Below are 14,932 nucleotides of genomic sequence, written 5' to 3'. Positions count from 1 at the left end.
CTGGTATGGGGCGTTGTGCTGCCTTCCTCTTGCTGTGTGATCACAGGCAGTGTGTGGCCTCTCTATGGCTTAGTGCCCCTGCTGGTGAAATATCTTAGCTGCACCTCCTTCTTGGGGTTATGTGGGACTCTGAGAGGAAGGGTTTGGTAGGTTCAAGGGGCTCCTTCAGGGATGAGCACGGTTTAGAGGATCTGTGGGTCCCCTAGAGCATGGGTGTGGGCCACCAGGCATCCCTGGGGCTTGGGAAGGAGACAAGGGCTGGAGAGTGGCCATGGCCTCAGGAGGAGCATATGGCCTCACCACTTGTGACAAACAGGGGCAGGTGGGGCAGGTCCCTGAGCAGGACAGATCTGATCTTATGCTAGGTGTCTCTGGCCTCACTTTCATCATCTGCACGTGCAGCTGAGGGAAGGCAGCGCTGCCTGGGCTGGAGCAGGAAGGGAAGGGCTCCCACGGCTTCCTCCCTAGAGCCCAGACTTCCTGTTCAGCCACATCTAGGGGAATGGGAAGGCTGACTGAGCTCTGTGCGGCAGACCAGTCCTTCCCCCATTCCCTGGTGACCTCATGGGCATTGCAAGCCCAGTTTTCCTATCTGCTAAATGGGGCAAGACCTGCCCAGCCTCTCTTCCAGCTCGTTCTTGGCTTGGAGCCAGGTAAGGCCTCTGGTAGTGCCCAAAGGACAGCCTCTGCTGAGTCCACCTGCCTTCAGTCCCCTGCAACACAGCCAAGGGCCCCTGGCCAATCCCACCACAGATGTGTATACCCATCCACACCACTCCCACACCCGCTGCACACAGATACAATTCCACAGTCAGGGAACGGGTGGGTCTCTGTGCCACATGGACTCATCTGCCACTGAACCCACTAGTAAGGACTCCAAGTTGCACAACTCTAGTGGTAGCCCTGGGTACGCGTGTGCAGATCGTGTGCCCATCCACAGGGACACAGACCTGCACACTGCTCCAGGGAACACACACGTATGTGAATGGCACCTGTGATTCTGGAGCCATTGAGACTCACACCCAGCCACACACAAAGCTGCATGCAGAATGCACATGCACTCCCATGTGCACCAGTGCCTTAGTACACAAGGCACGTGCTCAAGCACACGCAGGTTTGACACAGGCCTGGCCCAGCCCCACAGCTATTCTGAGCTGAGCCTGGGGCCGATGAGGTCAGGGACAGCCAACTCCCAGCAGGCCCCAGCTGCTGTGGCACAGGCGTAGGCTGCCCAGCTCCCACCCTCGCCCTAGGCTGAGTCCCTGGATCCTAGCCTAGCTTTGTGACTGGGGGTCCTCATTTCCTACCTCCAGCTTCCCCAGAGCTAAACTTTAAGCCCTGGGATTTCAGGCTCCAGGAGAGAACATTCCACAGGGTCCTCTGGCCACTACCCCCTGCCTTGCTCACAGCTTCCAGTTCAGAGGCCCTGGAGGCTGGATTGGGTCCCTACAGGAAACTCACAGGAGCTAAAAATAGTACAGGAGGGAGAAGCAGGGCTCTGCAGACCAGCATTCACAGCACCATGTATGGAGGGGACACTGTCTTCCAGGGAGCAAGGCTGGGGGACTTGGAGTCCAGAGCTCCCCAACCCCAGATATGATGGGCCCAACTGATTTTGGGGTGCAGGGGGATGTGGGGGCCTCCTAAGAAGTAGAAACAGTACTGGACACTGGGCAGTGCCTTGGGTTGGAGGCAAAGGCTGAGTTGGAGGCCATAGTTCCTGTGTGACCTTAGGCAGGGCATAACCCCTCTATGAGCTTAAATTCCTCACTGAAAAGCCCTCAGAGATGTAAAGTCCCTCAAAGATGGGGAAAAAAAAAACCTATGTGGTGTTAGGTATTGATTTTCATCCTCGGCTCCTGGCTCATAGCTCCCATTGCCCTTGTTACAGTCTTTGGCTATAATGTGTTGGGCCTCAGGGCAGGCCCCAGGAAATGGAATCTCTCTGACCCTCTCCTGCCCTGCTTTCACCTGCCCCAAGCCAGGACCCTAATTTTCCCACACCTTTCTGATTGCGAATCTTAAGACCCTCCCCAGAGAGGGTCCTGCCCTATACTCTGGGAGGAAGGAATGCAGATGTCGTGAAGCCTCCATAAACCCCAAGAGGACAGGGTTCAGAGGGCTTCCGAATAGCTGAACATGTGGAGGCTGGGTGACATACCCAGGAGGGCATGGAAGCTCCACACCCCTTCCTCCATATCTCGCCCTATGCATGTCTTCATCTGTACCCTTCGTAATACCCTTTACAGTAAACCAGTAAAAGTAAGTCAGTGCTTCCCTGAGTTCTGTGACCCACTCCAGCAAATTAAGCCCAAAGAGGAGGTTGTAGGAACCCCAACGTGAAGCCAGTTGGTCAGAAGTTCCAGAGGCCAGACTGGCGACTGGTGTCCTGGGGCTGGGTGGGCAGTCTTAGGAACTGAGGCCTACAGTTTGAGAGAGTTTTCAAAACTACTGTAACTTTCAGGATGTTTGTCTTAACGTGGTGTTTAATACTGGAGAATTGGAAGCAACAGAAATGTCCAACAATAGGACAGAGATCCCACAAGGCTTTTTGGTTTTTTTTGTTTTGTTTTCTTTTCTTTTCTTTTCTTTTCTTTTTCTTTTTTTTGAGATGGAGTCTTGCTGTGGCCCAGGCTGGAGTGTAGCTCACTGCAACCACCTTCTCCTGGGTTCAAGTGATTCTCCTGCCTCAGCCTCCCGAAGAGCTGGGACTACAGGCACGTGCTACCGGCTAATGTTTTCTATTTTTAGTAGAGACGGGGTTTCACTGTGTTAGCCAGGATGGTCTCGATCTCCTGACATCATGATCCACCCACCTCAGCCTCCCAAAGTGCTGGGATTATAGGTGTGAGCCACCGTACCTGGCCCTTGCTGAGTTTTTATACAGTGTAGTATCACACAGCCTTTAACAAGAATGATAATAATTATAATGACTAGCATTTAATGAAGGCTTGTGATATGCTGGTGCATGATACTGAATTAAAAAAAAAAAAATAGAGATGGCGTCTTGCTATGTTGCCCAGGCTGGTCTCGAACTCCTGGGCTCAAATGATCCTCCTGCCTTGGCCTCCCAAAGGTGTGAGCCGCTGCACCTGGCCTATGATCCTGAATTATACCTGTTTTACAGATGAGGGACTGAAGCTCAGAGAGGTTAAGTAGCCCACCTGAAGGTTCACAGCTGTCAGTATGCTCATGTCCCAGAAACCTTAGTGCAGTTTTAAGCTTTAACAACTTCAGAAATTAGGACATATAAAGCTACGAATTTACCAAAAAATGTTTTTGAAAGTTTGTTTAAATTCTGTTTATGCTACTTTAGTTTTGTGAATTTTGAATGACCTAAGTTTCTTTTTCTTTTCTTTTCTTTTTTCTTTTTTCTTTTTTATTTATTAGAGAGACAGGGGTCTCACTATATTGCTTAGGCTGGTCTCAAACTCCTGGTCTCAAGCATTCCTCCCACCTCAACTTCCCAGTGTTAGGATTACAGGCATAAGCCACCACACTCAGCTGACTTAAATTTCTTTCAGTCAACTTTTACCATCTTCAGAGGGCACAAAAGGAAACTTAAACTTTCAAATGGTGTTTCTTCTTTTTTTTTTTTTTTTTGAGACAGAGTTTTGCTCTTGTTGCTGCCCAGGCTGGAGTGCAATGGCACGATCTCGGCTCACCGCAACCTCCACCTCCCGGGTTCAAGCGATTCTCCTGCCTCGGCCTCATGAGTAGCTAGGGTTACAGGCATGTGCCACCACACCCAGCTAATTTTGTATTTTTAGTAGAGATGGGGTTTCTCCATATTGGTCAGGCTGGTCTCGAACTCCTGACCTCAGGTGATCCGCCCACCTCGGCCTCCCAAGGTGCTGGTATTACAGGTGTGAGCCACCATGCCTGGCTAAATGGTGTTTCTCATATATTTGTAGCTTTATACTTCTGAGGTTATTAGAGCTTAAAATTGCACTGAGACTTTTGGGACACCCTGCTATTTAAGTCAGTTTGACTCTGAAGCCCGTATGATAGTATTTGGCTGTGGTGGAGTCAAGGAGGATCTAGAGTACTTGAGTTAGTTAAAAAAAAGTTCCGGGTACAAAAGTATACTAGAAATAGTGTACAGTAAGATCTCAGCTGTGTTCAGGAGTCTGCAGAGAAGTGGAACCCACGCAGAGCAGTGGCCATCTCAGGGGACACTGGGGGACACACATGATTGTATTTTCTTTCGGATTTCTTCACTAGGCTTGCCCTACTTATTGATGGATGGATGGATGAACTTTACAGAAAACAGAAACAGCTCTCCCCTGGGCTGAACTGTGATTGGGAGCCTGTAAGCAGCAGAGCGCTGCCTGTCCTGCTAAGGAGAGCCAGCACTCCCATATTCATTAATTCATATCATCCTCACATCAATCACGGGAGTCTCGCCCTCCCCATGCCATGGATAAGAAACAGAAACAGAGGAGTAATGCTTTGCTCAATGCATTACTGACAGGCTGACTTAGTCCTCACCCTGTCTAGCCTTCCTGACCCCATGTCCCGAGGGTGACCTCCCTGACTGGTCAGTGTGGCTTTCCCTAGCCTGGCTGTGACCAGCAGCATGAGGAAGTGGGGATTGGAGTGCTGCAACAAGTGATTTGGATTTTAGCAGAGTTCCTGTTTGCCTGGCCAGGGCATGCCTGGGGAGGACTGGGTGGCCCAGCCCACTCAGTCCCCAGACTTTGCCTCCCACTGTTGAGCGTTTCCTCAGTGGGTCTCCTGGGCCGCAGTCCTTCTCCAGCAGCTCTCGTTTTCCTGCCTGGCTGTCATCTCCAGGCCCTGACACTGGCAGGTGTCCGCAGGTGGCCCTCTGCTCCCTGCTGCAGCCTGCTGTGGTCCTTGCCCATTCATGGCATGTCCAGGCCAGAACCTCACAGGGCTCTGGAGCCATAGGGTCTCCCTGGTTCTCAGGGCAGGCCTTGCTGGGCCATTCCCAGCCTGCGCAGGCCTTCACCAGTGCCCCTGGTGATAAGGGTTCCAGGGGCCCAACACCTGGGCTGCTTCTCCTAACACTCAGCAGCAGGAGATAAATAAGAATAGAAGGAAGGAAGGAAAGGAGGGAAGGGGAGTCTACCAACTCCAGGCCTCCCCACTCCTCTTCCTAAGTCTTCAGCCCCTCACCCAGGTCTCTACATCTCCTCAGAACCTCCCTCTGTCCCTCAGTTGTCAAGGCTCAACATGGGGTCAGGGCCAGAGTGCAGTGTGGGTCAACTTCAGCATGAGGTCAGGGTCCTGGCTTAGATTGAAGTCAGAGTCAGTGTTCAGGCTGGGGCAGAGATTGAGGGCAGCCAGGGTCAGAAAATGGTCCTCCAGCCCTTCCAGGGACAGCCCACTTCTTTCCTGTGGGGCTGAAGATGCTGTCTTCTTCTGGAACCCTCCATAACACTGCCGGCTGGCTGCTCTGACCATACCATCCCCTGCTCTCCAGCTCTGGTGTCCAGGGTGACCAGAGCCGCCTCTGGGCAGGAAGCCAAGTCAGAAAGCCCAGGACATCCCTGAGCGCCTGTCACCATGACAACCTGCCCGCTCTGCCCCCCCAAACTCAAATCCAGTATATTTTTCAAATCCAGCATGACAGAATGGGAAGGGCCTCCTAGATCAGCAGATTCCAGCCCCACCCCCTTGTCCCAGATGGAGAAACTGATGCCCATTTGCAGAAGAGAGGGGGACCTGTTGATTAGGGACCTGGCCCCAGTCTGTCCTCCCTCCCGCCCACCCCCACCTCAGTGTCCCTGGGGATGCGGAAGGTGGGGGCAGGGAGGGGGAGCCTGCGGCCCGATCTCCCGGGAGGGAGGGGGCGGGCCCTCCACCGCAGCGATGGCGGGGGCGGGTGGCGCGGGAACCTGACACCGAGGATGAATAAATGATGCTCGCTGACTACCCGTGGCCAAAGCCCGTGGCCACCGAGCGCCGGCTGGCAGGGGCAGTGACCGGCGGCCGGCCGGTTCGTCCCTGGGCTCCGCAAGCGGCGCGGTGGCGCGAAGATGTCGGGGTGGCCGGGCGCGGGTCCCCTCTGGGTGCTGGGCGGCGCCGCACTCGGGGTGTGCCTCGCGGGGGTTGCCGGGCAGCTGGTGGAGGTGAGGCCGCGGCGCGCAGGGACTGGGGAGGCTGTCACCCTCCAGGCAGGGGGCTGGGGGAGAGGGGACGCCTTTCTGATCCGGAGCTTGTTTGATCCCTTCCTCTTGCCCTGAGAGATCCAGTCTCCTGGGCGATGCAGCCCTGCCCCAAGCCCTGCCAGGCTGTGAGAGAGACTCAGCCCCACTCTTAGGGTCCCTGGTCTGATGGAAGGGCACAGTCCCAGATTTCTGGAACATTAGTCTGACGGGGGAGACTCACCTTGACTTTAGGGAGTCCCAGCCTGACTGGGGACACAGCCCCGCCCAGACTGATGGGGGATACTGGGCCCCCATCCTCCAGCCTTTGGTCTCACTGGCAGGGAGGTGCACAGCCCTGGGTTTCTTGGACCTCTAGTCTGGTGGAGCAGATCCTGGACCTCTAGTCTGATGGAACAGACCCTGAATTTAGGGTCTTCTGGAGGCAACAGTCTCTATCTCCAGAGATGCTCCAGGGACCCCTGTCTAATGGAGGGGGAGACATAGCCTTAAGATGGAGATGAGGGCATTCCAAGTTGGAGGGTGGGGGCAGCAGGATGAGGAGACCCTTTACAGGGAAGCCATGTGGAGCACTAGGTCCAGAGGGGCAGGCAGGGCAGGACCCAGGGACTGGGGAGTCTAACTTGGTCCTGGTGATAACCGGGAGCTTTAGAAGCTTTCTGCTCAGAGATGACTCATGATGAGTTCTGGTTTGGAAGGAGGGTAAATTGGGAGCAGGCACACAGTGGGAGAGGTGGAAGGAGCTGCTGAGATAGCACAGAAGCAGGTGGAGAGGATGGCTGGCGGAGAGCTCTGGTGGAGAGCCTGGCTGGGGCCAGGAAGGGTGGGGCCATCGGTAGCCTCCCTAACCCCCTTGTACCCCACTCCTGCTGAGCCTGAAAGGGGAGCCAACGAGGGAGCTGGCAGATCAGACCTAGAGTTCTGGATTGTGAGGCTAGAGGGAGAAGGCCCAGGAGCCAGGGCCAGGGAGGAGCAGGGGATGGAGGCTGTGCAGGCAGGGGCGGACCAGAGGGAGCAGGAAAACAGAAATGCAAGAGGCAGTGAGAGGTGCCCAGGGAAGTCCTAAAGGGCGGGGACTTGGGGACAGTGTGGGATAGGGAGGACAGAGCCATGGGGAAGTCGTTATGGGGGGACACAGCCCTGAACTGGAGGGTTTGATGGAGACATAGGGACAGAGCCCTGGACCCGGATGTAGCCTGTCCCTGCTGTTGCCCAGAGGGTGTGACCACGAGGCTGGGCTAGAGTCAGGTGTCAGCTCCAGTGTCCCTGTAAGGGGAGCTATGCTGGCTTGAGCCCTGTGAGGCGTACTTGGGCTCCTCACAGGCTGCCCTGAGGCCTCAGTACAGAAACTGAGCTGGCCTAGATGCAGACAGAAAGCTGGGGGCAGGGGTTAAAAGTCAGCTCCCAGCCAAGGACTCTTCTCCCTCACCCCCAGGAACTCATCTTCTCCCAGTTCAAGGGAAATTGCATTTGAAGGCCATCTGCTGACAGCCTGAGCAAGGCCCTAGCTCTTCCCTCACGGAAGCACCAAAGACATGGGCAGGGCTGGGGGCCATGTCACCACCCACCTTAGCCCCGCGTGAGTCACCATTACCCTCCATCAGCCCGTGAGGCTCTGAAGGAGGTGGGGGCCTCCATGCTCCAGAAATCAGACCCCAGCAGGGCCCACCATGAGGAGAAAACCGGCTGTTATCTGCTGCCGTCCACCCAAGACCCCTATCTGTGAAAGTAGGCCCAGCTCCACCCACATCAGGGCTGGGGCAAGAATGTGTAGGAAGTGAGCTGCCTTGGCTCAGAACCTGAGAACTTTGCCATGGCCCTCAGAGTCTTCCAGTCGTACAACCAGCAGGGCCAACACATTGGGCCTTAGAATTAGGGCAGCTGCCACCACCAAGCCCCTAACCCTGATTGCACAGACATGTCCCTGACCACACCCACATGCACACCAACCACACATGTGCCCAACCTCACACATGTTCCCCAACTTTAGTTACATGTCTGACCCCACACATAGCCAGGGGACAGTACTGAGGAATGGTGTCTTCTTGTCAATAGCTCACCCTGGCAAGGAGAAAAAAGCCTGAGAATCAGGTACCAATCCCAGCCCACAGATCCTCTGGGTTACCTGGGACGGGTTGCTGATCCTCTCTTGAGTTCTGCAACCCACACTGAAGGGTGGCATTCACTAGATGAAGAAGCACCTGGCTCATGACAGATGCCTAATCCATGTTTATGGACCTGGGGGAAGAAGGGCTGGATGGTCTAACTACAGGTTGCCTTTCTTCTCAGAGAACCAGAAGGGACTTCTCGTGTCTGTCGTTATTTGGTAATCAGTGGACAACATCTCATTCCTATGCCCCAGGGTTCTCTCTCCCTCAGAGGACAGACCCCTCTCCCTGTCCCTCAGCCACACTAAGTGACAGACATGGGGTCATATCCATCTCTGGTCAGGGACGGATCTTACTCAAATTCTACAGTGTGGGTCCATGTCCCTTCAGACCTAGGCAGGACTGTGTCCCCTAGACACCCAGGGTAGAGCTGTGTCCCCTAGACTCCCAGGGCAGGACCGTATCCCCTAGACACCCAGGGTGGATCGTGTCCCCTAGACACCCAGGGTGAAGCATGTCCCCTAGACACCCAGGGCAGGACCGTGCCCCCTAGACACCCAGGGTGGATCGTGTCCCCTAGACACCCAGGGTGAAGCATGTCCCCTAGACACCCAGGGCGGACCATGTCCCCTAGACACCCAGGGCCAGGGTCATGTCCCTAGACAGCCAGGAGAAGGGTTGTCTCCCCTCAGACCTGGGCAGAACTATGTCCCCTAGACACCCAGGATCAGGGCTGTGTCCTCTCAGACCTGGGGCTGGGCCATGTCCCTTAGATATCCAGGACGAGGCCATGTCCTCTCAGAACTGGGGCAGGACTGTGGCCTCTAGACCCTGGGGCAGTGTCCTAACCCCTCAGTCCCCCAGGGCAGGGTCATGTACCCCTGGAAAGTGGGAGTGTCTGGCTGTGCTCTATTCAGGCTTGCTACAGCCGCACTTCTGCCTTTTGGCCTCCAGGTGTCGCCACAGCACTGCAGACCTTTTATTTATCCAGTGCCTGTCCTGTGGACACTCTGTCAGAGTCTTCTGTTCAGAGGGTGACTCCTAGTAGGGTAGGCGACCAAAGGAGGCCACCTGGCAGGGGTCCAGGCCAGCTGGCAGAACTATGAGGCCCGGACTCGTAGCTCCACACCCCACCCTCACTGGGGAGATGTGAGAGCAAAGCCAGTTAGCCAGCACCCCCCGGGCCTCGCCAGGTCTCTGGCCTTGGTCCTGAGACCCCATCTGCCTGGGTGGAGCCCAGGACTGGAGTAGGAGGGTGTGTTCGTAGGGGCCTTAAACCTGGCCAGGACAAGCCATCCACGTTTGCTCCTCCAGGCCTTGCTTTCCCCAAGCATCAACCACCCTCCCACTTCAAGTCCCTGGCTCTGCTCAGTTCTCTTGCTCTAAATCTGGAACTTTCCAAGGTCTAGGGTGTTGGTAGCACATGCTTAAGAGAGTTGATTCTAGGAGATTCTGATATGCTTGGGCTGAGTGTTTGCTGAGACCTGGGCCCTTCTCAGCCGGTTCCAGCCAGCCGGCCTCTGCCTAACTCACTCCCCTCTCTCCTGACCCACAGCCCAGCACGGCCCCGCCCAAGCCCAAGCCGCCCCCGCTGACCAAGGAGACAGTGGTGTTCTGGGACATGCGCCTGTGGCACGTGGTGGGCATCTTTTCGCTCTTCGTGTTGTCCGTCAGTGAGTAGCTGTTCCCTTCCCTCTCCACCACACTGCAGTGGGAACACAGCACCCCCTGCCCCCCAGAGGGCTCGGAGCAGCAATTCTGGGCAGTGCAAGTAGGCCAGGCACCCACAGGAGACCCGCAGTGGTTTCTGGCACCTCCTGATCCACACAAACTCCCCGTGGAGGGCTGACAGGCCGGTGGTGACCTGAAGTATTCTGCCGGACCCAGGGAGGTAGCCACATGGCAATTACGGTAATTACAGGGAACTGCACTGAACCAAGGACTGGGACGAGGACGTGTCATTTTTCCCTATGTCTGGCCTCCTGATGCTTTTCCTGCAGTTTGGCCAGCTTAAAGGCCCACACCCAGGGGCCCCAGCAAGGCCATCCTCCACTAGAGGCTCCCCAGACGCCCAGCAGATGTGGCTCCCAGGCTTCGATCCCTGCCTTGTCAAATACAATTTTCCGGGAGTGACTCACACCCGCCTCAATTAAAAGCAGGAAACCCATTCCTCTCCTGGGCTCTGGGAGCTTCTTGATGCAAAGTCGCAGCAGAAATGGGCTTGGCCTGCTCCCCTTAGCCCTCCCCTCAGAATGGAGGTCTGGAGTTGGGGAAGGGGACAGAAAGGCACAGGAGACGGAGGCCGAGTGGGGAGGCTGCCATGGCACAAAGCAGTCTGACAGAGGTTCCCACGAGGCAAAAGCAGAGTGTGGGGGGGATGTAGGCGGTAAAGGGAGAAGCAGCCCACTCCCCTGCAACGGTGTCACAGAGGAGGGTCCTCTGAGCTGCAGACTAGCGGGAGGGTAGGTGGGGTTTTGCAGGAGGGAAGGCTGAAAAGGCATTCTGGGAGAGGGAATAGTGTGAGCAGAGGCTGGAGGAAATGCAGCCTCACACAGGGTCTCAGATGACCCCAAGTGGACATTTGCTGAGTGCACCCTGGGTGGGGAGGTGAAAGCTGCACTTCGTCCCAGCCGGAGCTGTCCCGGGATGAGGTGCCCACAGAGAGCCCACCCAGGTGTGAGGGGCTCCAAGGAAGACATGACATATGATTTGCATGTGCTTCTCCTGGCACCAGAAGTGCCATCCCAAGAGAAAATATCTGCCTGCAGAAAATCCCCGCCCCCTATCTGAGCGAGAGCCTATGCTTTGTTCCCAGCCGAGGCTGAGAACCAGTCAGGCATCTTCGTGGAGGCCCCACAGACAGGTGTGCCTGCAGCCTCAGCCAGGTGTCCAGAGAGGGAAACAGCCCTCTGCAGGGCTGGGGGGTCATCTGCCCTACAGGAGCCACAGGCGCAGCCTAGGATGCAGGTCTAGGGAGCAGCAGGGAGAGCACTGTGGGCCTCAAGACACAAAAAAGGTGCCTGGGGCCACATGAGAAAATTGCAGTGTCAGACCCCAAGCAGCACTTGGACATCAACCACACAGACCATCTCTAACCCCATTTCCTAGAAAGGGTGAAGGACAGTCCCAAGACGCCTGAGCAGCAGACAGCACTTGTTACCTTCCATTGCCAGATCCAGGCAGTGGGGGCAACACAGCTCCCTCTCCTGGGGGGAAACATTTTTCCTGCTTCCCAGTCTGCTTGGGCTGTTGTTATTGGAGCATCACCCCCAAAGCCCTGCAGGAAAAGGGGCTGGGGCTAGATGGGGTGCCCCTGGAGGTCTCCTCCAGCCCCAGAGACTTATATCCCAAGCCCCTGCCTGGGCCCTGGAACTTGACCCAAAGCTCTTTGCATCTCCCCTTCTTTGAAGAGAAGCAACCAGGCCAGGCTGTGTGGGGCAGGCCTGAAGTGAGGGGCAGTGTTTGAGCCCTGCTCTGGCTGCCATCAGCTGCCCACTGAGCTCCTTTGGAAACCCCAGCCTCCCAGGGCCTGGGACCAGCCTGCATGGCCCCTGAGTGGGCATGGTCCCAAGGAGGTTCCTGGTGGGGTGGCTAGAAGAGGTGGCCTAAGCCAGGAGGGTTAGGACTGGGTACCAACTTTGGGTCTCAGGCATAGGCACAGGTTCTGGAGAAATCCAGGACCCAGCTTCTTGGATAAGGCCTACTGTCTGCTCAGGTCCACGCCGGGACAGTCAGATCTACAGCTGGGGCCCTTGTGCAGCACCCTCCTCCAAGTGTATGCCTGGATGCTGTTGGCTCCCCAATTCATTCACTCCAGAGTCCAGTCCTGTTCCCAGCAGCAAAGGCTTTAAGATCATCCCATTCATTCATTCATTGATTTTTTTCTTTTATTCTGAGCCTGGGTGAGACCTAGTGGGACCACAATATTTGTCTGAAGGGGTTCTGACTTGGTTGCATAAAATGACCCCAGAAGGTACTCCAGTCCAGGCTACATAGATCTGATCCATCTTCCCCAAAATAGACCTGGCTAATCCTCCGTGGGCCCTTCTGCCCCCAGAAGTCTGCCAGGAAGTTATGTCTGGTCATCTGATTTATAATAGGAACCAGCTCCATCCCCTCCCCTAGGGTTGGGGCCAAGGTGGTCAGGCTGTGGGGGCCTTAGAAAAATAAACTCGGTCCAGCCAGGTCCTGGCAGCCCTGATCTGCCCTACCCATCACTAGACAGGCCAGCTCCATGCCCTGGCCCAACTGGCGTGGGTGCAGCTGCCCTCAGCCGGAAAACCACTCCTGAAATAACTCCGTCTGAGGTGAACGCCTCAGGGCAGGGTCTGTGCCCTCTCATGGGCTCCCGCCCTAGCCAGGGAGAGCCCAGGGATGTCCTGAGGGAGGCTGAGGAGGACATGCAGAGCCACGTCCTCTCATGACTGAGGCAGCTTTGGCCTAGCTCTCAGTGGCGTGGGAAGGAGAAGCTAAGTTGCACACCCGGAAGCCTGGGTTGGAAGTGCTGGGTGGCCCCCAGGAAGCTATGGCTTAAGTCATGGTGCAGACTTACCCTCCAGTGACTCTCAGTCCAGTCAGAAAGACCCTCAGGACCAGGACTGGCGACATAATTTAGCCAGGGGCCCTTCCAAGCACGGGGGCTTGTGCAGCTGCATGAAGTCAGCCCTGCTTAGGAAGGCCACCTTGGTCATCATAGGGTCCACAGGGTTTTGTCAAGATGCTAAGCTTCCTGCCAGAGTCTGGTGGATGAGACATATGTGGGTGGATGGGAGCGGGCCTGAAGGAAGGCGGATGCCATTCCTGGGGTGTCTGAACCCCAGCCCCAGCCAAGCCTGCTCTGTCCTCCCTACAGTCATCACCTTGTGCTGTGTCTTCAACTGTCGTGTGCCACGGACCCGGAAGGAGATTGAAGCCCGGTACCTGCAGCGAAAGGCAGCCAAGATGTATACAGACAAGCTGGAGACTGTGCCACCCCTCAGTGAGCTCACAGAAGTCCCAGGAGGTGAGTTGGCCCTGGCTCAAGCCCTGCTGCGCCAGCCAGTTCCTCAGTCCTGCTGCCTGGAGTCACCCTGTTCCTCTGCTCCAACCGCAGCAGGTTCAGGGAGGGGCCCCAGCCCTGCCCCTGGAGACCAGAGCACAGAAATTGGTTGGCATGAGGCAAGTAGAATGATGAGCCTATTCTCCAGTAGGAAGAAGGAAGTTTAAAAAGACAGAGTGTAGGAGGTTCTGGGGCTCTTCTCCTCGGGACAGTCAGACCCCAGGCCCTTGTCTCACCACTATCACATGGTCTCTTCCCCCTGCCCCACAGAGGATAAGAAGAAGAAGAAGAAGAAGAAGGACAGTGTGGACACAGTGGCCATCAAGGTAGAGGAGGATGAGAAGAATGAGGCTAAGAAGAAGAAAGGAGAGAAATGAAGACATCCTGGACAGCTTGGGCCGGCAGGCCCTGGAGCTCAAGCCGTGGCCGGGGTCCAGGCATGTTGGACTCTGAGCTCATTTGGGGACCACAGAGTCTGTGGTCAGAGGGGGAAGCTGAGGCTCATGGCCACATCCTCATGGCCACATCCTCATGGCCCATCAGGGGCAGGAACCAGACAATCTAGTAGGTGTCCTGCCCCCCAGCCTAGGCTTGGCTCCTTTCACCCCATCCACATGAGCACTGTCTCGGCAGAGGTGGTCTGGTGCCGCCATCCCTCTGCAGATACACTGCTCTCCCCACCCGCAGCTGCCTGTCTCCCACCCTTTCTGCCAGGGATGGCAGTGGCTGTGAAGGAGTAATGGGATAAGGGTTTACTTCAGCCACCCTTTCTGGCACGAAATGGCTGAGGTGCATGGGTCAGGGTGTGAGACCACACCCAGACTGGCCATGAGGAGGCAGAGAGGGTCACTGGGGGACATTGTGGCAGCAGGAGGGACTCTGTCTGGCCAGGGAGGAGCCCCGATGGTGGGGAGACTTCCCCAAGCCTGGCAGGGGATCCAGCTCAAGGGAGTGAGTAGAGGTGGCTTCAGAAATGGAACCCCCAGCCCAGCAGACACTAAGCTCAAGGCAATGGGCTACCCTCATTTCACACGTTGTGATGAAGCTGAGGCTGCTGCCAGGCCCGGCATGAGGCCCCAAGGCTCGAGCTCAGGGCTGGGGGCTGCAGGGCTGGGTCAGGGGTACACAGAGCTAAAGGCCAGTGGGCTAGAGGGTGCAGGAAAGAGAGCTGGAGTCTGGGCCCCTCTTGGGAATCAGAGTATGTTTAAGAAGCCAAGGGGGACCTCGGGCTGTTCTGGTGGCCCCTTCTATGCCCAGCTGTGCTGGGAGGTCTCAGGGCCCTAGGAGATCACAGCAGGGACTTCTGCCTGCTGACCATAACAGTGCCAGCTTCTTTGCAGCTTCCTCTTCTACCATTTCCCACTACGGGCACCTAAAAGAAGCATCTCTGACCAGAAGACAAAGGCCCAAATAGCACCTGGGGGAGGGAAGATGCACAGAGGCACTTCCAGATGGCATCGAACAGACTAAGGCTCTGAAACCTAGGCCTGAACACTAAGGTCTCGAGACACCAGAGGTTTCTGAGCCAGGAGAGCCTGCTGGAAAAGCAGCCTGCAGAGGTCTGTGAATAAAGTTGAGTGCCTTCTCAGAGCCAGGCCTAGAAAACGGCCTCCTGAGATGACTCCTCGGGATGCGCTATTCCTGGGGCATTTGTG

General features: G+C 56.2%; 1 protein-coding gene across 2 annotated transcripts; it reads left to right on the top strand.

Moving 5' to 3' along the window:
• Nucleotides 1–5,861: 5,861 nt before the first annotated feature.
• TMIE (transmembrane inner ear) lies at nucleotides 5,862–14,867 on the top strand. Of its 2 annotated transcripts, none has more exons than XM_032161793.2 (4): nucleotides 5,862–6,095; nucleotides 9,795–9,878; nucleotides 13,092–13,241; nucleotides 13,548–13,776. In XM_032161793.2, exons 1-4 carry the CDS (start codon nucleotides 5,882–5,884, stop codon nucleotides 13,652–13,654), a joined length of 555 nt encoding a protein of 184 aa, XP_032017684.1. In that variant the 5' UTR covers nucleotides 5,862–5,881; the 3' UTR covers nucleotides 13,655–13,776. The 2 variants fall into 2 exon arrangements, with proteins under 2 accessions (XP_032017684.1, XP_032017685.1); XM_032161794.2 differs by having other exon boundaries at nucleotides 5,907–6,095; nucleotides 9,795–9,912; nucleotides 13,548–14,867.
• The last annotated feature ends 65 nt before the right edge of the window (nucleotides 14,868–14,932 follow it).

This window comes from Hylobates moloch, unplaced genomic scaffold (genome assembly GCF_009828535.3).
Source record: "Hylobates moloch isolate HMO894 unplaced genomic scaffold, HMol_V3 SCAFFOLD_8, whole genome shotgun sequence".
NCBI lineage: Eukaryota > Metazoa > Chordata > Mammalia > Primates > Hylobatidae > Hylobates > Hylobates moloch.
This window is presented reverse-complemented; position numbering and strand designations above follow the sequence as displayed.